This window comes from Dermacentor andersoni, chromosome 5 (assembly GCF_023375885.2).
Source record: "Dermacentor andersoni chromosome 5, qqDerAnde1_hic_scaffold, whole genome shotgun sequence".
Lineage (NCBI taxonomy): Eukaryota > Metazoa > Arthropoda > Arachnida > Ixodida > Ixodidae > Dermacentor > Dermacentor andersoni.
The window spans coordinates 187,312,557-187,339,494 of NC_092818.1; the positions used below are offsets into that span (position 1 = coordinate 187,312,557).

A 26,938-nucleotide genomic window follows, 5' to 3' on the forward strand; every position below is an offset into this window, starting at 1 on the left:
CTGGGAGGTAGGCGCTTAGCGTAGAAGGCGAAGAAGGGAAATATTTGTGCTTGCAGCTGGTAAATAATTTGGGTTTTGGCTGTCTCTTCGTGCTTTACCCACGACATAATGATCAGTCATGCTGTTCAGCGAACTCGTCAATTAGAAGAAAAAGTCGCTGTCTCGATGGAAAGGCGAAGCATTGATTGCCATAACAAATTAATAGACAGCTATACAAAATAAGGATAGCAACTTTGTCGGTAATTTACGTTTGCAAATGTTCGCTTACTAATTTAACAAGCATGTTGTCACGCGCTCAAAATCAAACATGAGCACATCTCACTTCATGACCGCGGAAACTCGTCAAAACGCTGGAGTGAGGAAGTGCGGCAGCAGCAGCGAGCGAATTGACTTTCATGCTGCCTCTCACTGAAACGCGAACTAAGGAGCGAGTTCTGTCCCCATGGCAGATCGTTTTCAAGATAGGGTCCTCGCGGCCGTGCCATACGCAGTTGCCGTGGAAGTAGAACGCCCCTTACCTCCGTCCCTCTCCCCGGTTCCTTGTGCGCGACGGAAGACGCGCGCTCCCTCCCAACTTCTCTCCTTTGCGCGCTCCAGATTGAGCCGCCATCGTCCGCTCACCCTCGCACGCTTTCACTCGCAACCACCGCATACGGAGCGTGGGGACGATGGTATCGCCCTTAGATTTTGGAGAAACATCACGGCGACGCCGATGGTGACGACGACGGCAGAAATGCGCCTGGAGTATCTATGTAATTGTTCTCGCAATAAGAAGTTAAACAATTGAACGATTTGCTTCGTATGCCTGTAGAACGTGCACCTCTGCAATAATAAACTTTCCGTGGGTACAAACACAACACAGGGGCATTGCACCGACGGAGAAGCGAAGGACTCAAGTTGTCATTAAGCGTTATTGCCAAACAAATAAGCGAGTGTTAATACCAATAACTAGGCACATTAATAATATTGTGAAAAATATGCAGATGGATAAATGATGAGACCGCACACTGTGAAGTGAAATGGGTAACAGTGGTTATGCGTTTTAATAATTCTGGCGAATTGGCTGCGACAGAACAAAGGCGCCAGATATCAGCACAATCGATAAATACAATAAAGTAATTCCTGAAAATAAACAATGTATAATCTAAGTTATTATCGAGTAGCCGTGGAGTAATGTGAGGCGACGACCTAAACAAAGTGCTTTCCTCTTATATTGGTCAAATCCTTAATTCAAAGGTAATAAATATGTTAAATGCTAGTATTATATTCGCCTGAAGGCCGCCGAAGCTTTCAATTTGAAAAACAAAATGGAACTGCATCGCCTGTAGAATAAACTATAGACTATATTTCTGGCTTATAGTAACAACATATCTTGCTGCAATATGTAATGGAGATCTCGTTAATGTCATCGGCAATGCTTGCTGAACATCGAGGCGGGCCTATATCAATTTCTTCTCCAACATAAGTGTTCAGGGTCGAGCCTCTGTGGTAGCATCTGCAAATGGCTGCGCCATTTTTGGTGGTTTGCCGAATGACTTCCCGACACGATGTGATCTCGCTTGATACCGTGGCGAAGCGGAAATTCCTCGAACAACTGGAATGGACAGATAAATTTGTGGAACCGCGCTTCCACGCGCCTGGCAATGCAATATAGGAACCATATTTCCGTGTTTTCTCTGCAATCGAATGGAAAGCGTACCAACGGTTTATTTGTTGTTTCCACTAGGAGCCGTAGCATCTCGCTGCAGACCTAGCCAAAGAAGGCATCCGCGGCCACAACTGCTGACGATGTTTCATCCTTTATACCGAACGCTGGCCAGCGACCAAAAAGGAAACTCTCTGGCACTCCTGCTGGCACTGTGGGGTCGCAAGGCTGCCAGCAGATTAACGACGCTCTGGTGCGAGGTTTAGAACAGTGCTCGAGCCCTAAAGATGGTGCCGCGTAATAAATAAACATGGCGAAGGACATATGGCGCCATTCTGCGCAGCAGTGGGTTGCAGCTTTCTTTAGTGGTGCGCCTGCCACTAGCACAGGAAACCCTGGGAACATTTTGTTCCACAAGGCTTGCTTGCATGTCGGCATTGTGCAAGTGCGTGTGTGCCTGCGCCATTGTGATTAATTAAACACGCGGTATTTTTCTTAATAATAGTACAGCATGATGAAACTGCAACATATTTTAGGAAATTTTCTCTAGCTGTGGTGCTTTATTGCAGTTACGCAATTTATATTGTCATCTAGAGACGCTTATTTCGGATAGGACTATCGCAGGGAATTGTCCTGGATCAACTAGAAATAGAGTGATGTTTAATATATATTTGAGTAAAACAGATTCGGCGAAGACACCCCAGCGTTAGTTAATCAAAACGATATGTGTCATTGCTTTGTACGGTTTGAAATGCATAATATACAGAAAGTGGCTAACGCATCTACATTGGTCTTAGCAATGCGGTAAGCACCCAAGAAATTTTCCAGTGCTTCGACATTTTTCTCAGTGTTGTGTCTGTCTTACAATTACGTGAATATGACTGTATATTAAACGCAACTATTTTAGGCGTGTACTTTTGTAGCAACAACAAAATGTTTTCCAGCTCACATCGCAGTCTCGAAGTTCAGGTGGCATTTCTCGAAGGCACAAGCAACAGAGGATCAATAAATAATTCAATAAACAATTACCAATCCGCCACCATCGCCTATGTCACTGACCCCCAAGAGTTCCAAGAGCGTCGTTCACAATATCCCTTTTCTGACAATACTATTAACATGTGACATAAGTCACAACGGAATTTAACTTTGGTTTTATATTTCTTCCTCCTTTATGAAACTCTGTGCCCGTATTCAGATAAAGCCCTTACGCTAAAACTCTTTATAAGAGGGAACTCCAACGAATTCTGGATGCAGGACATGTAATCAATGACGATGGCCAATCAAAGGCAAAATTCACTTGCGAACAAGACCCTTTATGAATTCCGCCCCAGTTCTTCTATGACAAGCCGATAATGCTGTATTGTGAATGCCTGATCAAGTGGGCCGGAATTGCATATTTGAACCATGGTCAACATTGGATCACCGTTCATATGTTGGAACACTACCTACAGCGTTCTGCTACTCATTACAAAGTCAGATGCATTATTCTCGTCACGGCTTCCGCATTTCATTCCATAGCACAGGTTGCAGAGACTGTCATGTACTAAGTCTTGGAAGCACATTAAGGAACCCCAGGTGTCCGTTATGGCGCCTCTAAAAGCGCCGTTGTTGCTTCGGGACATCAATCAATCAATCAATCAATCAATCAATCAATCAATCAATCAATCAATCAATCAATCAATCAATCAATCAATCAATCAATCAATCAATCAATCAATCAATGCCCAAAACCTGCTGCATTTCGCCCGTAACGCGCACTAGACATGTAGCAGGGCAGGAAGATGGTCCATTCAAAAGAGTGGGAAATCGTGCTTACTGGTTTCAAGCTGAGCCAAAGAACGCAAAAGTCAGATAGAGAGCAAGGATTGGGCCATTCAGTATATTTCGTCGCCTCACGAAATTCGCGTATTGCGGTCGACGGGATTCCGTTTCTTTACAATGTCGTTTTCCACCTTGCCGTAGTGCCCATTTGAAGAGCCTCGCAATGATACTAAGCATTCATGTTGGTTCAGTGAAGTACTGAGAAACAATAAAAATGAGAAGCCGCGGAAATGCGGACGTGTTCGTGTGATTAGCGACAATGACGCTGCCGCCTCGTTCGTTTAAGATTTCCGCGGGAACATGTTTATTGGTATTACTGAATATGTACTAATAATTTATTTTTGCTGACGTGGAGGGGTACAAACGAAACCTGTCAAACTGGCCTATAGAGGGTTGATGGAATGGCGAGGATTAGTCCCCTCGCTCAAGCATCGACAAAAAAGCAAAGACAATATAGGGCGCGGCTCCTGTCCCGTAATCTGTTCGCTGTGTAACCAGCGTCGAAGGTAACTAGTGACACGTGCACTTGTTTATCTTTGTCGGGTGACAACATTTCACCGCCTAACAAATGTTATCCTACAGCGCAGGACGCGCTGCATGTATGGGAAGTTATTCGAATATTATCGATGGTTTTAACTGCTGTGTGTGGTCACCGAACCTTGTGTAATGTGATTTCATGTATGCGCGACACGAATGGTGTAGAACTTTCTGGAAGATATGCGGGCATCCGCGATTACTCTGGAACCTTCGATGACTGATCTATAAAAGCAGACGCGCTTGACCATCTGATGAGATTTCGATGATCGCCGACCGTGTTCGCCACTATTGCTGTGCTTTGAATGTAACATTGAATGTGGTTTTGTGGGCACCAGTTCGCCCAATAAAAGTTTTACCTTCGTAATTCACAGATTTGTCGCTGTATTATTCACCGTCACTACTACGTGACACTATGGTACGTCCCCATATGAAGCCATCGTAGTTCACGCACATTTGAATGTCTTACTTTTAAAGGGATAGTTCCTTTTTTGTGCGCTGCTGTACGGAGGTAAGAAACGCATTGAAGATCGTCTCGGAAACTTGACGTGGTGCATTTGGAAGTTCGTGATTCCTTGATTTTGGTGGTATATATAACATATCGTAGTGAGTGGAGAAGTGAAGAAAGGAACCACGGTACTGAAGGTGATCTGAAAGGAGGAAGCAAGAAACACAAGCTAGAGGACGAAAAAAATTGCCTACGAATACGTTACTTCCTGATGCCAAATTTGAGCGCAGCTCTTCAGCTGTTTCGATTTTACGATATATTGAGGCAAAGAATTCGAGCAAGACATGTCTGTACAATCTCGGAGGCGACGCCTAGATTGTGCTCCAGCGGCGCTTACTCGCGAGTAATCTCGGTGGCAGCGATGAGCCTCCGCTTGGGCGACACGAATGACAGGGCCTTCTCGACGGCGGCGCCTAGCATCTGCTTCAGTCGCACTCACTCCTGGGTCATCTCGATGGCGGCGACGGTAAGCTTCTGCTTCGGCGGCATGTACTTCCTGGTCTTCTCGGTGGCGACGCCTAGCTTCTGCTTCGGCGTAGCTCACCTCTGGATTCTGGCGGCGACGGCGCTGGGCCTCTGCTCGGGCAGCTCGTTTAGCAGCTGCGGCAGACGAAGGACTTCCACCGGTTGCCTCGCTCATGACCCGCCGTGGTTGCTCAGTGGCTATGGTGTTGGGCTGCTGAGCACGAGATCGAGGGATCGAATCCCGGCCACGGCGGCCGAATTTCGATGGGGGCGAAGTGCTAAAACACCCGTGTACTGAGATTTAGGTGCACGTTAAATATCCCCAGGTGGTCGAAATTTCCGGAGTCCACTACGGCGTGCCTCATAACCAGAAAGTGGCTTTGGCTCGTAAAACCCCATAACTTAACTTGCCTCGCTCATGGCTCAGAAAGAACTGGCTGATAATAAACTATCTATATAGGCAGACGGATCATACTGTAATACAAACCGTCTGTGAGCCTCGGATAATCCGTCTCGTGCGGAGCATTTCGCACCAGCCCCGCAAACGGAGCGTAGCTTTGCGCAACTGCCTCGCTTATCGGGAGGTCGCGGGAGGCAGCACGTAGGCGCATAGGAACGCTGCGCGGCGGAGAGATAGCTGTGACTGACTGACACCGCTGACGCTGCTAGCGAGTCAACTGAAGGTGGCTCTGGGTTTCGGCTTGGGAAGTGCGCACCGTGATCCGCTGATACCGAGCCGGCGCTTCGGCAGCCGGAGAACACCGCGCGCTCTCGCACGGTCACCGCCACGGAGGAGGGACACACGCAGTGGCGAACGGCGGCGGCTATGCGTTTCGGCTTGGGCAGCAGCACACCATCGAGATCAGCCGCCACCGAGTCGGCTCTCTGCCGCCGCACAGGGGTGTCATTGGAGGAGGAGCGAAAAGAGCGAGGTCGCGCCGAGAGATTGCGCCAGGAGCGCGCGCAGCTAGAGCAGCGCGCTGACCCCGGCTATGGAGCTGGTTACGGCGAGGAACGACGGTGAGGCTCGACGGCAACGCAAAACGCAGGAACGGGCGCCAAATAGCTGCGCTCTAAAACAATCTTGTTTTCGGACTGATGAAGACAAGCTCCCTTGCTAAAGCATTGTCTCCGCGTTGAACGCTACGTTGTTCGCCTACTGGTAACAGCATTATCACACTTCGAGTGATAGCCTAATAAGCACTGCAGCCCTTCGTACGCAGCATTCTGTGAATTGGTCTGCGAGTAACGTCTCTAGTATATTTGAAGTCGCCGCTTGCGCAGGTCTGCCAGCGAAGGAGCCCCAAGACACGTTAATGTGCCTTCGACTACCGCTTGGTCTATATCTCGACACGACGCAACATTTCTGTGTCGCTTCTGGCTACGCGTCGCTTTTGCAAACTCCAACTGGTATTGCATCGGTATGATGGGCAGTGGCTTCTGGAATTTCGTGATTGTGACAAGACCATAATATATAATCTTTCCCACTGCCGTTCATTTGATGATGAAAAACAGAATTTGCGTGCCGCTTTAACCCAATTGGACGACAGAGCATTCGCGGTGAAAAAAAAAAATATGGAGATCATAGACCCGACCTTCATATGCACAGAAAGAAACGAAGAGCCCTGCTGCACTTTTTAAAGGTCACTGGGCTCAGCGACCTCCTCTGAATGCGTTGTCACCGACGTTATCAGTGCGCGCGCATCACTTGTTATCCCTTTGAATTCTGCTTTCGTTCTTACCATATCTCCCTCCCTCGGTGCAGAGTCGCAAACCGGGCTTAACATGGTTAACCTGCCTGTCTTTCCTTTTCTCCCTCTCTTAGTGTAGCCAATAGATGTTTTATATTTGGGTAGAAGTGGTTGGGATATTGTTCCACTGCTATTAAAGAATACATGTATTCGAGCAAATACTGATCACCTTTTGCCACCATCTCTCTTTCTGCTACATTATGGCTGAGTTGCTTCCTTCGCGCTGATCCATGGTGTTCAGTTTGGCATTTGACTAATGAACTTTTCTCAGAAATCTATAACATGTATGACGTCAGCGCCTTCAGATGTTTAAATCACTGATATTTTAGTACACGCAATCTGCGTCTTGGCTAATTGAAAAAGCTGTTGAGTAATAGCTGCTGCATTTACCTAGTTACATTGGGCAACGTTATGTCCACCGGCTTGCTTTTTTTCCTTCAAGGAACTAGTGCGCTAATATTATGCTGATTGAACTCTTCTCCTCTGGTTTTTGGGCAATATAACGGCGCCGTGTCCACGTGTTTAACATTAAAAAAAAGTTAAACTAATTATGAAGAAAACGTTGTGAAAATGGGACAAGAAAGAAAACACTGGTGCAGGGCTGACTACGAAATGCGTTTATAGTGTTGGAAACTATGTACACGTCCGCCCAGCTTACTTTTGTATTCTACTAAGCGTCTAGACTGTTAAGTTTCTACATCATCAATAGAAGTTCAAGTTTTATATCAAGTTAACTGGACTTTTATGGGCCCACGAGGTATGGCGCAGTTATAAATCTATAACAAAACATATTTTTTATACAAACACCTAACTCATGTAAGCTTAAAGTTCATATTCCGGTCAGAAACTGCTCTGTGAACTATAAAAAAAAGAAAAGGAAACATTTACAGGACTGCATGGCTGCAGCAATACAGTAGCGCCTGAAATGTAAAGGGGTGCAGCGCGAAGTAGGACAAAGGGACACGGAAAGGACGAGGACGAGCGCCTACTGCCAACTGATTTTATTGTTTGATACAGAAGTTTATATCAAAACCACAAGAAAAATATGCGAAAGTGCATCGTAATACAGATACACCATCATCGCCCACAGTTCGCACCAACGTTGTCCAGGAATGCCAACTCCCTTTGCAATAAGGCGAGGGATGGCTTATACATGGGCATCCTTCATGGGCAATGCTAGCAATCCCGACAGTGAGGCGCAAGCGGTCATCCATGTGCGTAAAAATTCTTCTTGTTTGCTCGGACGTGGAAGCGCTGTTGCGTGCGCTACAGTGTAGACGTAATTGCTTACAGTGCGAACGAATCAACAGAGTCAAAGAAGAAAGACGTAGCACGAGCGCTGACTCACGACTAAAAGTTTATTGCTTACAAACAACATATAAGTAGGAAACTCACGCATGCGTACACCCATACCCCATCGCTTACCTTCAACCAAAGAGCGAAACAAGACAGGTGATGCGTAACGCAAGATAGTGGGTTTTTCTAGCGGTTGGATACGTCCCTGAACGCTCTTTTCATTGTTGGTCCTCTGTCTTGTTTTGCTTTGGTTGGAGGGTAAGCGATGGCGTGCATGTGGACACACGCACGAGTTTCCTATCTATATGGTGTTTATAAGTTGTGTTTAAGCTCGATGGCGGGTGTTTGTGGGAAAAGCTGCCCTCATTTGTGTTTTGATATCTGCATCACTGCGCGCTATTTATGTCTTTATGGGCCGCAGCTACCCTGAAACATCACAGAGCTACACGAGGTGAAGCTTTTCTCTTGCAGATATTGTAAATTGAGAAAAATGCAGCTGTTGTTGGGCCTGCATAACACTATGGAAAGTCGTTGGGACAAACTGAACAACGCTTTCTTTATTTATTTATTTTTAGCGCGAAATTTAAGACTACACTATGGAGCGCTTTAGGCGCATTACTGTGAGATATCCTTTGGCATAAAATAATTTAGAATGAAGCACGTTCTGCCGCCTAATTGCTTTTCCTCGCAGAATGAAGCAAAGCGTTTGGTGATTCACGTACTGCGGCGGGTGTTTGGCTGCTCACCACCGCTAGCAAAAGCGGACTACTTCTCTCACAAAAAAAAAAAAAAAAGAATCCATTTTAGGGCCAGTTTTTATGATCATCGTGGATTCTATGGGGTACTAAAGGACGATGTACCTAACTTTTAACCTTGTAGGACCCGCCACTGTCGGAAGGCTTACATCTTTTCAGGAGTCTCTTGTTGCTTTGCTTCTTCCATGGGTCATTTTTTCGAAGCCGTGAATCATGCTACACCTATGCTCTCTTTCGTATTCTGTGTATTAACAATGACTTCTGTCCTTGTGTAATTTAGCCTCGGTATGTGCGTTGCGAAACTCCAAGCGTTGCGTCCTTGCATATTGTGGCTGAGCATCGTAGAGTTAGGCATTCCTGAACTAACGGGAATGCGTTCCCTTTATCGTAGAAGAAAGCCAGTTAGTTACATGAACCCTGTGAAATTCTTTCTTTCTAGCGCGTTTGCAAAGGCGTCCCGCTTTGCAGCGTTGCAGTTGCTGGAAAAGCATTGCGTCATTTCGACTTCTTGAGCACACACTAGAATGCACGCTCGCTTCAATATGTGCACGCCCGTTTTCTCATCATTGTACGCTGGTAATAAAGTTAATGTAGGCATTTATATTGTTACATAGTAGTGCGCCCTGATACTGCATCGTGCTACGTGACACTCGAAAATGAATATAGTGGCCACTACATGAAGACAATGACGAGTATCGTTTTTGTGAGCTGACTTCCACCTTGGCCAGTGCTAACTAGGATTGTGAACACACCCTTTAAATAGTTTCTTCCCTACTTTACTTCCACGTAACAGTATTAATAGGCAGCGATTGTATTTTGATGCATCTTTTCACCTGTTCGGCAGTGAATTTTACTCATTCGGCCCTTTGCTGGGATACATGGTTTACCGCTGTGACTAAGCACATGTACTACATGCATGTGTAATGTATGTCATACTTCAACCTGCGAATGAATCAGTTCATCTTTAGCGCCTGTCCTCTCCCTATCTCCTGTCGTGTCGTATTGCTGCGTTGATACGTATGACGTACACTGACGATTCCTCACAATCGCACTTTTTTCTCTGCGCAGCCATCCCGCAGTTTTACGCAGCCGTGGGCGGCAAGGTGTCTCTGCCATGCAACACGAGCATTCCCGCTGGCGGCGACGGCGTGTCGCTGATCCTGTGGTATCACGGCGACTACGGCATTCCCATCTACAGCCTCGACGCCCGCGACCAGCCCCTGGGCAAGGCACGACACTTCCCGGGCCAGGACCTGGGTACGCGTGCATACCTGGACGTCAGCTCGAAGCCGCCTACGCTCAACATCGACCCGGTGCTCGAGAGCGACGCCGGCGAGTACCGCTGCCGGGTCGACTACAGCAGGCAGCGAACGCAGCACAGGAACGTCAACCTCACGGTCATCGGTGCGAGTCTCGTTTGTCTCTGCGCGGGCGCCACGTCACGAACTGTACCGCTTGCGGGGACTCGAAGTTTAGGTCAGAGAGAGGGAAAGGGAGAGAAAAATAAGAGATGGAAAGGCACGGAGGTTAAGCAGATTAACTGTCCGGTTGGCTGCTCTGCAATGGACATGTGGAAAAGTTAGAAGAAAAGAATGAAGAGAACAAAAATGAGAATATATGAAGAAAATCTGCCCGCACAAACACAATGAAGGCAACTGACGACAGCTATAGTTTTTCATCTAGTCCCGCCATTTAAAAAAATGAAAAGAAAGAAAGAAAACACGTTAGTGCTTTTAGAGCAAATCGGGTTGACGTCCGTTACGACCATGCTCCAAGAATTCTGTATTCCGTAAGAGGAGGGTTGTTAAGCTTGTCGAGCGTAGCATAGAGCGCTTTTCTTTGTGTACTGAAGAGAGAGCAATCACACAGAAGGTGCGAAATCGTCTCGTTCCACCTGTGAACATCACATGATGAATTTACGTTTATTCCGATGACAAAGGAGTAGGCATTAGTGAATGCTACTCCAAGCCACAAATGACAATGAGGGTTACCTTCCGTCGTAATAAGCCGTGCGGAACCAGCTCTTTAGATAGAGATCAAGAAAACAAAGGCACTGGTTTGTAAAGTATGCCGGATTCCAGAGTTAACGTATAATGGCATTGATTTGCAAATCAGCTTAACCTAAAAATATGGCATAGGCATTCCTCATAGTCCTTACGTTGAAGTCCTTATATTGCTTGCATAAATGTTCGTCCCTCTAGCATTTGAAGTTGGTCGAGTACTTTATTTCCAGTATAGCATGGAAAAAGAGCGCGTCTAACAGAAACGGTGTTTTATCTTTCAAGTTTTTTCGAGTTTGTCTCAAATTTTGTGTAGCGCTACAGAGCGGTGAAACACCCACAATGTACAACCAACTACCTCCAGTCGCAGCTATGGTGGAAAGATGCGCTGATTTAAGTATGCGAATGTATTTCCGCCGAAGGAGGCGCTTACTTGTTTCGCGCCCAGAGAAGGCATTTAAAACCTGGCAGCTTTTAAACAACCCCAAGGGGTCAAAGTTATTCCGAGTCCTCCATTACGGCATTCCTCATAATCAGGTTCTGGTACGAAAAGGTTTACAATTTAAATGAATAATTTAAAACTTTTGTACTTCTAACCAACAGTGAGTTCAGGATATGTTTATTGGTTTTGTCTCTCTTCGAAATTATATATAGCATGAAAAAATATTAACGACGGAAAAGCATATTTCTCGGAAAAAAATTTGAAATTCGTATATGATGTACCTTTGACCATGCTTTATTACCTACCAATTGTTGGAGCATAGTATATTGTTATGCGTGAACAGCCATGTCTGCCTCGTGTCTAGAAATTCTGGACATTGCCCCTTCTCCATTCTGTGGAACTTCACAGCAATGCATAAGCGTAACTGAATGGGCAAAATTTTTTGGAAAATTGTTTTATACTATTATAATATAAATTGTTTTATACTAGTATTATATTACTTCTACTTCCTACCTAGCCATCTGCGTCACTTTACCAGGATTTTTGAGCCCGCTGCGCAGGGTAGCCAACCGGACTCTTGACTGGTTAACATCCCTGCCCATATATATATATATATATATATATATATATATATATATCTGGCTGTTGAGCCCAGCTGTTTCTCATCAGACCTCTTGCTACTGTTCCCGCCGTTTGTTCAGCTGCGGATAATTTGGCAGCAATGTATATTCAGCTCGAAATCACACGAGCTCGCCCTTCGAAGCCCGCGACACGCTGAAATCAGAACGCAGACACGGCGCTTCTCATTCTTCAGGGCAAGTCGTCGCGGCACTCGAAATATTCGCGATCCAATGCAGATTCTCTTCCTATACGAGACTCCCGTCAGGACGGCGCCGTAATGGCTGAATCGCCACGTCGAGCGTGTGCGAGTGCTGAAGGGTGGAGAGAGAGGGGGGGCGGAGGGAGAGTAAAGTGAAAGAAAAGCCTGCATGTTTCTTCGTTGTATTCGCCTTTCATTCGTCGTGAACAATGCGCTTCTTTCTTACATTCTTGTTTCGTAGTTTCTGGCCCGAGCGAAAGTCTTCGAGTGAAACGCTTTCCACGCGTTGCTCCGCTGCATAACGAACTGTGCCGATGCGGCCCATCGGTTCGCCTTTAAGGCAAAAGGGCGCGGCGCACCCTGCATTGGTTGCGACAGGCTAAGTGGCTGTCGACTGGCATGGGAGCCCGGCGCCGTTAGGGGATTTATCGACCGTTGGAATAAATTACAGAGCGACAAAACCACTAGAACAAGGACGCTGGAGCATTCCTGCTTTTAGCACCACGAATAGCCTTCCTTCCGCGTCTGGCCTGCTCACACCGATGCGTTTTCCACAGCCGTGTCTTTGTGTACATGTGGGACTACTGGGCGGCTGCAAAGGTAGAAGCAAATGGAAAGTATTCCTGCAGCAATCGGTCATTTAATGATGGTGGTGGTGGTGGTGGTGGTGTTGAAGCAGGCGGGGTTAGCCTGGCATACATAGCCGGCAATTGTTCCGCCTGATCCGCCTTCGAGTTGAGATCAGGGGTGTGTCACCAGGTGTCGATGAGCCCCGTGTCTCGCAGGAAAGCTATCAGCAGTCGTTGCGCTCTCTTCCTGATTGCCGCGGACCCTCCGGGGAGAACAACGTCTTCAAAGCTCCTGTGCGTAAGACCGCTCTTCTGTAGGTTGGTCGACCATCGCTTTTCTTTCTGTGTCAAACTGCGGGCCTAGCCAAATGAAATGTTCGATGTCGCCAGTGTCACCACAGAAAACACAGAGTGGGGAAGCGTGAAGCCCAGTCTTGAATAACCAAGCTGGGGTGTACGCGGAGTCGGTCCTGATGCGGTATAAAAGCGTCGCTTGTTCGCGTGTAAAACCATGAGTCACACAGGATTCGTGTGGATTCTTGTGCATCTCTCTAAAGTGAAGGCGGATTGCACCCTTAGGGTTTTGAAAAGCTTTTGGAGCTTTCACTTTTGGGACACCTGTCAGCGCTAGGCGTGCAAGGGCGTCAGCTTCCTCGTTTCCAATTCCTACGTGTGATGGAATCCACTGAAACCTTATGTGATGACACCTACGTTTTTTTAGTGACATGTAACTCTGCACAACATTTTGTGCCATTTTATCTGCGTTATCGCTAAATGTGAAACTGCAGAGACAACCAACTTTACGGACGTGTAAATGGGACCCTACTTCCCCTATCGCATTCAACGTCACGAAACAGCGGTACGTATACTTTATGACAAATCTGAGAGTCTTCGTAGCAAATAATCGCGTTGTAGCGTACTTCACTATGCCGTCTGTGATCACACTACCTGTGTGTGTTCTGCGCACACGAATTGGGCCAATGTTTCTTCTTACTGTTTCCGTACAAAATTACGGAGCATCTATCATGATTCATTCAATATCTACAACAGAGGGTGCTCCCAGTAACGCAATTTGAGATCTCGCTTTTTATGGGAAGGAGCGCTTCCTGCGTACGCACAGTCATTGGCGGATGATACTTTGCCTTTGATGTTTAGCCTATGATACCTTACTGGGTCGTCGATTTACCCCACGATGGTGCAACACGCAGTTGTCTAATCCGATTACCGTGGTCATGGTTAAACATGTTAAACAAGCTGTCCTTTTTCATGACAGAACTTTCGTTTCATTTGCTCTCTTTTCCTGTTCGTTTTCCTTGGCGCAGTTCCCCCCAAGGATGCCATTATACGGGACGAGTCCGGCAAGCCTTTACACGGAGTGATCGGCCCCTACGACGAAGGCGCTCATCTAGTCCTCATCTGCGACGCCGACGGAGGTAAGCTGAAGGCCTTCAAATTACTCTATTTACTTTGCCCTTCCATACCTCGCTCGTCTTTTCTATTGTTGGTGCAGTTAGCTTGATACCCTCTCCGCGATGCTGCCTTGGTAGGAGCTCCCCTGAAGAGAAACTCGACAAGCAAAGCATCTATTCAGAAAATGAGCAGTGAAGTGGCTGCGGAAATCTCCCGTCTTGTCCAGTTTTTTTCTTGTTCCCTTTTGCTCGAGCCACTTTTCTCCGTCGTCAAGTAGGGTTATTAGCTAAGTAGAGATATAGAAATTATAAGCCAAAAAAGTAAAAAATAGAAAGAAGGTGAACGTCAACCAAAACGTTCATCGTCTAATGAAATGTGCTTTGTTCTTATTCTGATCCACACGTCCCCTATCTGTGGAAATGGCTATCAGAGTGCTGTATAAATCAACAATTGGAAGCGTACATCAACTTTCCCATTTTTGCGTGAACTTACGATGCTTCGCAACAAGCATCTCATAGACAGTAATTATGTTGTTGTTGTTGGCCCACGAGGGGGATTGGCCATACTGTATAGAATGAAACGAACACCCAACAACGCACCAAAAGGGTTAAGGGCGAACATTTAGAACGAATCGTTTGGTAATGAGCTGATAACACCGATATTGTGAGTACCTAAGCATCATAAAATAAAAAAATATAACTGAGAAGCTAAGGAAAAATAATCAGAATAAAATGAAATGTCCCACGGTCGGTACCCTAGCAGCGTAACTTTCCGGATGCTTCAATGAACTTGTGCAGAGCACTAATCATCGAACGATGGCTTGTGCCTAATTGACAGGCACCAAAAGACAAAATGTTTGATGTTTCAAAAATGAACATTTTGTGAAAGGCGGAGAAGCGGCGGCAAGAAAGGAAGAAATCGTCAATAGTTTCTGGTTAATTACAAGAACAGAGGTTAGTTATGGATAGACCAGATCTATGAAGGTAAAAATTTAGGTGTGGAACTCGACAGCGGAAACTTGATAATGCCACCTCGCATTGGCGTGAAAGACATTTGCTTGTGTTCAACTTAAATTTTGTATGTTGAAAATCATGTGCAGAAAGTATGGATGATTCATTACAAGTCAACAATAAAAGGTATTTGAATCTGGCTTCTGTTATAAAAGAGAAATCAGGAAGAACATTTAAGACCGGACCATTTAGCGATGACGATGCGAGCGAATCAGCTGATTCATTTAAAAACATTTTACTATGTCCCGGGGACTCAGATAAAGCGCACTTCAGACAAATTGTCTAGAACAAGAGTCGAAAATATACTCAACAGGTGTGACCGATTAGTGGAAGGTAAATGTGTACACACCGAAAGCGCGTCTGTAACCACCATTACCTTAGATATCTGTGGACCCAATTTTTGGACGGCCAGAATTATCGCCAGGAATTCAGCAAGGAATAGTGGAGTGTAATCGGCGAGACGGAGAGCAAAAAACCAGTTAAGCTGAATTGAAAAGATGCCAACACCGGCCTTCTCTAAACTTTGTGATGCATCCGTTGAAATTATTAAGTGAGACGGAAATTGATTAAGATGATCTTGAAGGAGACCTTCAAGCATGCGCGCTGGAAGAAGTTTTGCCAGCTTTGGAAAAATATATAGAGACTACAGAACATGTGCTCGCGGTGTGCCCTGAGTATGCGCGCGAAAGACTGACAATGGCAGATACCTTGAGACATTTACACAATGGACCACTGTCGGAGGACCTCTTGCTAGGCGCATGGCCACAGAGTTGGCAGATCACAGAGACAATGCGTGCTCTTTCACGTTTCCTAGGTGACACGGGCCTGGACTCACGCCTGTGATACTAGTTGTGTAATGTGTCCTTCACGTCGTTCCTCCCATTATCATCCCCCATTGTGACCCTTTATCTTCCCCTCTTCCCCTTCCCTTACGTAGAGTAGCAGGCCAGATGCTCCATTATCCGGCCGACCTCTCTACATTTTCCAGTCATTAAAATACTTCTTCTTGGAAAAACATCGTCAAAGCTCAGTTTTACCTTGAACAAATGAGATTTTGGAGAAATCAGGTTCCGCAGACGAACTTGAAGTTTCCATAACAGCTCCTGAACAAAAACAACTTGTGGCTGTTAGTAACGCCGCCAACCTGTTATGAAAAATAATTCGGGAGAATTGACGAAAACGGGTTGCAAATGGAAGAGGGATGCATGATAAAGCTTCAGAAAGGTTAGGACAGTAAGTTGCTTAAACATGGATTCAAGCGGAATAATTACAGACTCCAAATAAAGTATATTGTTAGCCACGAAACTTGGCAGCCCAAGGCAGAGGCGTAGCGCTTGCCTTTCTAGTAACATTAAAGGTCGTAGTTTATATGCTGCACATCCTGAAAGAAGAACACAGCCAAATTCGGGAATGGGGTGGACGTAAAGTTTATAAATCATAAGCAACGTAGCTCTACGCATCCTTGTGTTTTTATTACTGAAACGGCGCAACAATGCCTTCGCACGTTCCCCTTTTCTAGCATTTGATTCGATTTGTTGCTGCCAGTTTAGCTGCAACTTGCGGTATCGGTTCATTTCGGTAATGAAGATAAATAAAAACGGGATTTGACAATGGAAACACAAATAACGAGCATTTTTAACGTTAAGCGAAAAGGACAGTCCGTCCCGCAAGGACTCTAGTTCAGACAAATATTATTGCGAAATTTAGTATAACCTCTTGATATCCCGTGATGAGGAGAAAAATGCAATGCCATCAGCATAGAGATAGAATTGCACATCCAGATGAACTGGGGCAGAAGATAACAAAATATTAAACAAAAGTGGTGAAAGAACTGATCCCTGTGGTACACCTCTCGTCTGTTTTAAGTACCCGATGTCACCCCAACCTTGACACAAAGGAATTCTTTACCCGAAAGCAACTCTTGTATCCAGGCCACTAAATTGTCTGGAACAGCAGATCTTACTAATCTAGAAATTAAAATTCCATGTTCGACACTGTTATATGCGTTTGCAATATCTAAAGTTACCAATGCTGATACATCTCCTGATAGTCCTGCGAGTCGAATGCGGTTTTCTAAATCAACGTGAGCAGACCATATGGAACATTAAGGCCTAAATCCTATTTGTCTCGAGCTCAGAATGCTTTGACAAAGAGTGAAGTCATTGAGCCTGGATGGATTACATTTTCTACAATTTTGACTAGATTTGAAATAAGAGCAATTTGTCGAATGTTGTCCAAGATGTATATGAGGTTTTGATATTTAAGTAATAGCACGATCTTTGCAATTTTCCGAGAGGTCGGGATCCATGTATATTGTAGTGAACAGTGAACAATATTCAAGAGTTCATTTGGGAAAGAGTCAAACAGTAACTTAATCATAGCAGTTGTGATACCGTCTGGTGCAGGAGCCAATTATGGGTAGTTAAGATGTCATCCGATAATTCATACATGGAAACTTTTACAAGCTCAGATGCCGAACTTCTGAACCTCCTAGGTATGGGACACTGTGAAGAAAAGCGTGCTTCAAGCCCTTTCGCGATCTCATTTAGTGAATCTGCCGCTTCTTTCGGGGATATAATAGCAGAATGGGACCATACGTACTGTTGAACATATTTTTTTGTTTCGTAAAAACCTAAAAAGTGCTGATCTTCTTTCTGGTTTCAACAAAGTTGAATGTAGCGAATTTTTTTGTTCGTCTTTAGCTATCGCCACAGTTCTTTTGAACACAGCTGCATACAATTTATAGTCCACTTAGTGTTTCGTGAATGATTATGTTGGGGACTTTTCCACGCTGCTTTTCTTCGTCTATAATCCCGTGAGCAAGCTTGCTTCCACGAAGATGAGATTGACGGCAAGCTGCCAGGCATAGCCGAAAACTCCGTGGTCTGAATAGCAGAATTTTAGAGCGATACCACAGAGTCAGCTCTCCGTTGCTCATCACAAGTGGTCAGTGCTTATAAACCTGCATTAATAGGAGATTTATAAGTCTTATAATTAATGAGCCATCTTTGCCATACAATAGGAGCCCGATGTGAAAGCAAAATTTCAAAAGTTATGGGTGAGTGATCGCTACTTGTTTCATTGTCAAAGATGTCCCAAGATCAAATAGACATATGAGCAGAAGAGAAAGTCAGGTTTAATGAAGAAGAGAACCGCTCACGTAGAAAAGTACTTCGATCTGAATTATAACATTGAAAATTGTTGTCATGCATCAAATTCCACAAGCTCTTTCCACAAATATCCGTTTTAAGGCCCCAAGAAGTATGATGCGAATTAAAATCTCCTGCCAGGAGCATTGCATTAGAACTGTTTCGGCACAGCGAGTACAGGGGATCAGTGCACCTGATTGCGCTCGGCAAATAGGCATTAGCCAATGTAAACGGAGCACAACCAGGCAGTAAGAAATCTAATCCTAAAATTTCGCAGTCGTGACACACATTTTTTCAGTGACTACCAAGTCGCTGTGGTATCATCGGCAATGAACATGCCGATCAAGCTGCTTGTTTGACTTATGAAGAAGGTTATGAATCCCGTTCTCCAATGCCTACGCGTTCCGCATACGGATGGCGGACACCGCAGGATGTGGCAATTGCGCTGACGCGGAAACGATTCGGCATGTTCTTTGCGAGTGCCTGCAGTACAGTGTGCGGGGACAATCACTTTCTGTCCTGCTGAACCAATTGGACGACCAGCCTCTGTCAGAAGAAAGAATTTTGCAACATCGACGCGATTTAACATCGCATCAGAAGGCCGTGCAAGCGCTATTTCGCTTCTTGAGATCGACAGGCCTGTGTGATTGCCTATGAATTGAACGCCTTTTTTGGTACCCGTCCCTGTTCTTTCTTCCTCTCTCTCTCTCTGTTTACCCGCATTCCAGCCCCTACATCCTCTACCCCAGTGCAGGGTAGCCAACTGAAAACTCGCCTCTGGTGCCGCATTCTGAAACGATCACTTTCGGCGATACTATCGTCTTAGCCACGCCTTTGCCATCAGCGCGTGGTGATTGGCTACTTTGGCAAAATCAGAGGAGTTGATTGGCTGGTTGAGCACTACGTCATGCGAGTTTGCTCAACTAGCCAATCAGTGCGCGCCTGACGGCGATACTACTGAAGTGGATCGTTTGAGAATACGTACGCTGGTTAATCGCCGTGTCTCTCTCTCTCTCACTTTCTATTTTGGCACGAGCATAATCCAGGTTTTGCCATTTAACATTGACTTGAAGACAATGCAATACATAAATAGAAAAAGACAGAATTTTCAAGAACAGATTTGGGCAATTTTTCACGTTCTTCCACGCAGTACGTGGCAATTGGTTTTCTGTCATTTGGAAGTTACGTACGAGTGTCCTAAGGGGTAAACACTTGCGCGAGGTTGCAGAGATATATCTACGTAAACAGTACGGGCCGGCCGGTAAAGTTAAAGAAACACGAGCTTCGCGCTTACTGTGCATTGTTTTGAATTGTGCGTTTCCGTTTTCTTCGTTAACTAGTATTGTATATATGAGGAAATAGTAATGCAAGAGATATATAAGGCAGAAGCAATACATTTTTTGACAATTTCAGTTCAGGGGAGCTTTATCTTTGCAGCTACGACCATGCTTTAGACGAAGGCAGATTGAAGACGGGGCGAAACACCCATATCTAGATGTTACCACGGTAGCTGAGCGCCCGTTAAGAGGCTCCCATAGACGATTGGGCCAGATTTTTCTTCGCGCTGGTATTTCCGGAAACGCTCATGTTCGGGCCACATGTTTAGATGAGCTGAGGTTACCTTAATTTGCTATACCGGTTGTTTTAGTGTACACTATAAAATGTTTTAAAATTGCTTGTGGCGGCTAGCACAATTCTGGTCTGTGAGCTGCTCTATTCGAAGAGGCGGACTTGCACAAAAAAGTTTAAATGCATAATCGACTAATTAACAAGAAGGTCACAAATTAAGTTCTCACTAATTACCTTATGGCACATATTGCAATTTACGAATTCTAGCAGGGTAGTTCGCAAAGCCGATCCACTTGGAACAAATTCTCAGGATGACGCCAGTTTCGAGATATTAATTCCCGAACTTTGCGGCGAAATGCATTGGTGTCCCAGTTAATTTTGTGCTTGAATGCGTAAAACGACGTTTTGTTAAGAAAGTGAATGCAACGAGAGTGCATTTTCACCGCAAGTTCGACGGCGCATATCTCGTAAATGGTGACGTCTACACAATTGCTCTCGAGTGAATGTACCTTGCAGTCTCACCCGCTAGAATTTGTAAATTGGAATACTTGCCATAAGGTAATTAGTTAAACACTTAATTAGTGATATTTCTAAATTAGTTGATCATACCTTTCAGTTTTTGTGCAATTAATGTCCGCCTCCTCGAGTAGACCAGCTCATGGACTAGAATTGTGCTGTCTGCGACAGGGAATTTTTTTTTAATATTTGGAAGTGTTCGCTGAAACACCCAGCATTTGTCGCTATCACTTCCCGCAGTGGCTAGTTATGGCTTCTTGTTATGATTGTCTAGTCTATATAGTAACCTCATACTTAACTCACACGCAGCAGGAACAAGGTTGCAGGTATAGCTTTTTGAGGGCCGCGCCCGACACTTCGAAGAAGTGCGGCGTTGTTTTCCGCTGCGCCATCTGCAAAAATTAAGGGAAGCAATATGCAAACTAGGTGTCGACGCTTATGCCTAAATGGCATAATGCGGCTGTTTGGAAGTCAAGCATAGTTTTTCGTGGCTCTGCGGGGACGCGTCCGACTCGTTCCTTCTTGTACCGGCTTTCCATGAGGATGTTCACCCATCTCTTAGTCTGTTCAACATCTGTAGTTTTGCATGTTGACATCTGCGGTAGGTTGTGTAACATGAAGGACGGGCCTAACATCAGCCGCTGAAAAACCTAGTTTGCAATGTTTTCGCAATAGGTGGTTGGGGTGTGTTGCAATTGCTACTGAAAAGTCTTAACTCCGCGCCGCCACATCGGCCGAAGCAATAAGAGCGAAACTGCAGGTCGGTGCACCACGCCGGTCATTTCGGGGACGCGCTTTATTTCATTTATTTTTCTTTCTTGCTGACCGCTTACGAAATGTGTTGCAATAGCGCATTCCCAAGTACACAGAGGTAAGACGAGTAATAGCGCAGTTGTGCAGTGCCTGCTTTCTTACACATAGCTTTTCACGGCGTGTATCTATGGATCATGGATTACTAACCACACTTTTGCTGCAACGAAGACTTCACGCGAAGAGGAGGCCACCGAGAACCGCCGCCGTATAGGGAGCGGCAATAGTCGCGCAATCAGAAAGACAGGCGGCGCTTCTAATTCCTGACCCGTGATCGGCGTGGCAAAGAGTCCACAGGCGCGGAAACAAGCTGGAAATGACTGAGCCACCCAGAGTGCGAGATCGAAGCCACACGGAAGGGTATACTAGCGGCGGGGAACGTGAGCGCCATGCAAACCGGTGTGCCAGCCACCTTCCGCGGGCCCGTTTCGGCTCCTTCATCACCCAGGGAAAGGCTGAAGTGGCGAAGAAAATGGAGCCGCTCTGTGCCGCATTCCGCCGTGCCGTTGAGTTCTCGGCCTGTCGTGGCTAGGAATGGCTGCCCATCCCTGGAGTCTTGCTCTGTGCTGCAAGAGCCGCACTCACCCTTATAGCAGTAAAAGAGAAGAAACTACGGCAAGAAACAGAGTGTCCGTCTTAGTTGGGTTTCATTTCTTTCTCATTTAGCTTTGGCTTTCAGGTAACTGCAGGAGCATGGCTCTGGTCAGTCTTGGGACGGTTCCGAATGCTTTCCTTTATTTCCCGTAGCCTAATTTTCCGAAGAGTACAGGATAACTGGCCGATATTTGCACTGACTAAGTTCCTTGCGGTTATCTCTCTTGTTCCTTCTCCTCCTTCGATATGACCGTGCCTCGGGCTTACGAGAAACGGGTTGCTGTTTTCATATGGAGCGCTTCTCTATTTCCTCAACATCTACACGGGTGTGTAGAATGCGTAAGCGGCAATTATTGCTGCTGCCATTTGCATTATTTTGCTTGTCTCAGCTCATAAGGCTGCTGCAGAAAGCTATTCTTGCGCTACTGTAGTTGTTGAAGAACGCCAGCCTCAGTGACCTATTGTAATCCTGCTATGCACCGTGCTGTGTGCACGCAGTGCTTCCTCTACTTCTTATTTCCCTTACCGTTAATGTACACTGTATTCATACCGCACGTTCGTATTGTTAACCTTCCTGCATCTCTTCTCCTTGCTCTTTCTCTTTACTCCAAAGCGATTTCCTCTGTCTTCTCCACATCTTTTCTCCTTCTCGACCTTCGATCTTTGTACAGACTTTGTTGGTTCCCGTGCTTCCTTTGTATACTTCAACACGGTAAGTAACCCCAGTGCCGCCACAACACTTTCAGTAGACCAACAACTCTACGGCAAACCCGCAGTCCCTCATCAAACTCGGCGTCTCTATGAAGGTTTTCATTGTTCCGATGAAAAAGGACACTCGTTTGCACTGTTCGCAGCATCCGGCGTTTTCTACGCAGATACATTGAGTCGTCATTGTTTTAGACTCTGCCACCGGCATCAACACTGCCGCGCTCCAAAATAGTACAAATATCCCCTTGTGTAGTTTACGCCTCCTTGAACGACGATGTTTGCTAGCTGTCGCGCGGAGCCTTAACTCCCGCCCTGATATCTCATTTACAGCATAACGCCCCTTTTGGGCGGCGCCTTTCAAAGCCATTGTGGTGCGTCCTTTCTATGCAGTATAGATTTTGCCAAGGAGAACGTCAACGGCTCCGGCTTCGTTTAATGACTAGGCATAGGCCTCCACATACGCTACTCTCCTACCACGACTAAGGCTTCTCGCATCCGGCGACGACCCTGCTGTAGTGGGCATACTCTGAGCAGCACACTTTTGAGTTTCCAGAAAGCAGTTTGCAAGATGAAAGAAGCAATTGCCCACATCAGTTGCGCCATCCCGGCTGTGTATAGCGGTACCGCGTGGGGGGGGGGGGGGGGGGGGGGCAATTTCGCTTTTGTTGACGACTGTGTTGCGCACCATAAACTCCGAATGGCTGCGAGTCATCCTTGCTTCAGAGTCGTGACGATGAGCGCTAATAATTAAATTGTGGGCGCTGTGGCACTTCATAAAAGGCGCCTTGTTTCTCGTGGCCAAGCATCTTTAAAGGCGATACTAATGGCCGCTTTATTTCGCAGCTATACCTCACGGGCGTTAGAAATACGCTTAGTTTTTGTATTACCCGAGACGCGCGAAAAGTGTTTTTCAACAAGGAATATTTTAATGACGATAATTCCGCTAACGTGAGCAGAACATCGGAAATTATTCTAATGGTGTGGATTTGATCCATACAACATAAATATATCCAGGCTCATTGTAGTTTCGTAAATGGTGTGATTACTGCATCATTCACGATTAAGCAGTCGGTGCGATCACGCACTTAAAGAAATGAAGCTGGAGAATATTAACGTTTTAGATGCAGAATAGTCTATACGCGCTGTTGAACGCTAGCCACTGATTTATTGATGGAGGGGCCTACAGAAGCTTTCTTTGGCAATCTCAGCAAAAATGTTGGAAAATGTAGGAGAAATGATGTTGCTCACTTGTTTTATATAGTTTGTAGGTAAGATTTACTATCTTCATTCTTTACAAGCACTGCGGTGCAGCAGAATTACATAATCACCTGTAATTATTAAAGCAAGACGCCTATATGCAGACTGGAACCACAACTATGGATATTTTAAAGGTTTATGACATCTGCGTATTGTGTTATTATTGAACAGTGTACATACACTCTTACTTAATGCGGGTGCTCGCCCCTACTTCGGCTTGTTTCTCATCTTGTCTACAATGATTTTTTTAGGCTCAGCATGTTTGATTGTGGCATGTGTGTGAGTCATCATCATCGTCATCGTCGTCATCATCATCATCATCATCAGCGCGGTTACGCCGCTGCAAGGCAAAGGCCTCCACCATACTTCTCCCACTGCCCCGGTCATGTACTAATTGTGGCCATGTTGTCCCTGCAAATTTCTTAATCTCATCCGTCCACCTAACTTTCTGCCGCCCTGTGCTACGCTTCCCTTCCCTTGGAATCCAGTCCGTAACCCTTAATGACCATCGGTTATCTTCCCTCCTCATTACATGTCCTGCCCATACCCATTTCTTTTCTTGATTTCAACTAAGATATCATTAACTCACGTTTGTTCCCTCACCCAATCTGCTCTTTTCTTATCCCTTAACGTTAAACCTATCCTTATTCTTTCCGTAGGTCGTTGCGTCGTTCTCAATTTCAGTAGAACCTTTTCGTAAGCCTCCAGGTTTCTGCCCCGTACGAGAGTACTGGTAAGACACAGCTGTTATACACTTTTCTCTTGAGGGATAATGGCAACCTGCTGTTCATGATCTGAGAATGCCTGCCAAACTCACCCCAGCCCATTCTTATTCTTCTGATTATTTCAGTCTCATGATCCGGATCTGCGGTCACTACCTGCCCTAAGTAGATGTATTCGTTTACCACTTCCAGTGCATCGCAACCTATCGTAAACTGCTGTTCTCTTCCGAGACTGTTAAACATTACTTTAGTTTTCTGCAGATGAATTTTTAGACCTACCCTTCTGCTTTGCCTCTCCAGGTCAGTGAGCATGCATTGAAATTGGTCCCCTGAGTTACTAAGCAAGGCAACATCATCAGCGAATCGCAAGTTACTAAGGTATTCTCCATTAACTTTTATCCCCAAGTCTTCCCAATCCAGGTCTCTGAATACTTCCTGTAAACACGCTGTGAATAGCATTGGAGAGATCGTATCTCCCTGCCTGACGCCTTTCATTATTGGGATTTTGTTGCTTTCTTTATGGAGGACTACGGTGGCTGTGGAGCCGCTATAGATATCTTTCAGTGTATTTACACACGGCTCGTCTGCACCCTGATTCCGTAATGCCTACATGACTGCTGAGGTTTCGACTGAATCAAACGCTTTCTCGTAATCAATGAAAGGTATATATAAGAATTGGTTATATCCCGCACATTTCTCTATCACCTGATTCATAGTGTGAATATGGTCTATTGTTGAGTAGCCCTTACGGAATCCTGCCTGGTCCTTTGGTTGACGGAAGTCTAAGGTGTTCCTGATTCTATTTGCAATTACCTTAGTAAATACTTTGTAGGCATCGGACAGTAAGCTGATCGGTCTATAATTTTTCAAGTCTTTGGCGTCCCCTTTCTTATGGATTAGGATTATGTTAGCGTTTTCCCAAGATTCCGGTACGCTCGAAGGCATGAGGCATTGCGTATACAGGGTGGCCAGTTTTTCTAGAACAATCTGCCCACCATCCTTAACAAATCTGCTGTTACCTGATCCTCCCCAGCTGCCTTCCCCCAAGGCTTTCCTTACTTCTTCCGGCGTTACTTGTGGAATTTCAAATTCCTCTAGATTATTCTCTCTTCCATTATCCTCGTGGGTGTCACTGGAACTGTATAAATCTCCATAGAACTCCTCAGCCACTTGAACGATCTGATCCATATTAGTAATGATATTGCCAGCTTTGCCTCTTAACGCATACATCTGATTTTTGCCTATTCCTAGTTTCTTTTTCACTGCTTTTAGGCTTCCTGCGTTCCTGAGAGCATGTTCAATTCTATCCATTTTATTCCATATATCCAATTCTATCCATATATGTAAGCTGTCTTACGCCTGTTGATTAACTTCGAAAGCTCTGCCAGTTCTAGTCTAGCTCTTAGAGGCTTTAATACATTGGCGTTTCTTGATCACATCTTTCGTCTCCTGCGATAGCTTACTGGTATCCTGTCTAACGGAGTTGCCACCGACTTATATTGCAGACTCCTTAATGATGCCCATAAGATTGTCGTTCATTGCTTCAACACTAAGGTCCTCTTCCTGTGTTAAAGCCGAATACCTGTTCTGTAGCTTGTTCCGGAATTCCTCTATTTTTCCTCTTACCGCTAACTCATTGATCAGCTTCTTATGTACCAGTTTCTTCCGTTCCCTCCTCAAGTCTAGGCTAATTCGAGTTCTTACCATCCTATGGTCACTGCAGCGCACCTTGCCGAGCACGTCAACATCTTGTATGATGCCAGGGTCAGCGCAGAGTATAAAGTCTATTTCATTTCCAGTCTGGTCATTCGGGCTCCTCCACGTCCACTTTCGGCTATCCTGCTTGCGGAAGAAGGTATTCATTATCCGCATATTATTCTGTTCTGCAAAGTCTACTAATAACTCTCCCCTGCTATTCCTAGTGCCTATGCCATATTCCCCCACTGCCTTGTCTCCAGCCTGCTTCTTGCCTACCTTGGCATTGAAGTCGCCCATCAGTACAGTGTATTTTGTTTTGACCTTCCCACCGCCGATTCCACGTCTTCATAGTAGCTTTCGACATTCTGGTCGTCATGACTAGATGTAGGGGCGTACACCTGTGCGACCTTCAATTTGTACCTCTTATTAAGGTCCACAACAAGACCTGCCACCCTCTCGTTAATGCTATAAAATTGCTTACGTTACCAGCTATATTCTTATTATATCAGGAATCCGACTCCTACTTCTCGCCTCTCCTCTAAGCTCCGGTAGCACAGGACGTGCCCGCTTTTTAGCACTGTATATGCTTCATTTGTCCTCCTAACTTCACTGAGCCCTATTATATACCATTTACTGCCCTCTAATTCCTCCAATTGCACTGCTAGACTCGCCTCACTGGATACCGTTCTAGCGTTAAACGTTAAACGTGTGTGTGAGTATTTATGGCGAATGGGAAGTTACATATTCTAAATTGTGTATCGGTATAGCCGGCTCTACTGCAGCCTGCCTACTTGCTCTTTTGTGCGCAGTCAGTAAAAAAAGCAAGAAGAAATATTTGTTGCTGAAAAGTGTTTCTTGGCTAGCCAACTCCACGACAGGTCTGTGAAAA

General features: G+C 45.5%; 1 protein-coding gene across 7 annotated transcripts in view; it reads left to right on the plus strand.

The window, feature by feature from the left end:
* Positions 1-26,938, plus strand: part of LOC126531724 (kin of IRRE-like protein 3) — an 861,138-nt gene that overhangs the window by 795,533 nt on the left and 38,667 nt on the right. For all 7 annotated transcript variants that reach the window (XM_055071418.2, XM_050179413.3, XM_055071419.2 and 4 more), the window contains 2 exons: positions 9,844-10,179; positions 13,929-14,039. In XM_055071418.2, coding sequence (XP_054927393.1) covers positions 9,844-10,179; positions 13,929-14,039 — 447 coding nt within the window. The remainder of the gene's footprint in view (positions 1-9,843; positions 10,180-13,928; positions 14,040-26,938) is intronic.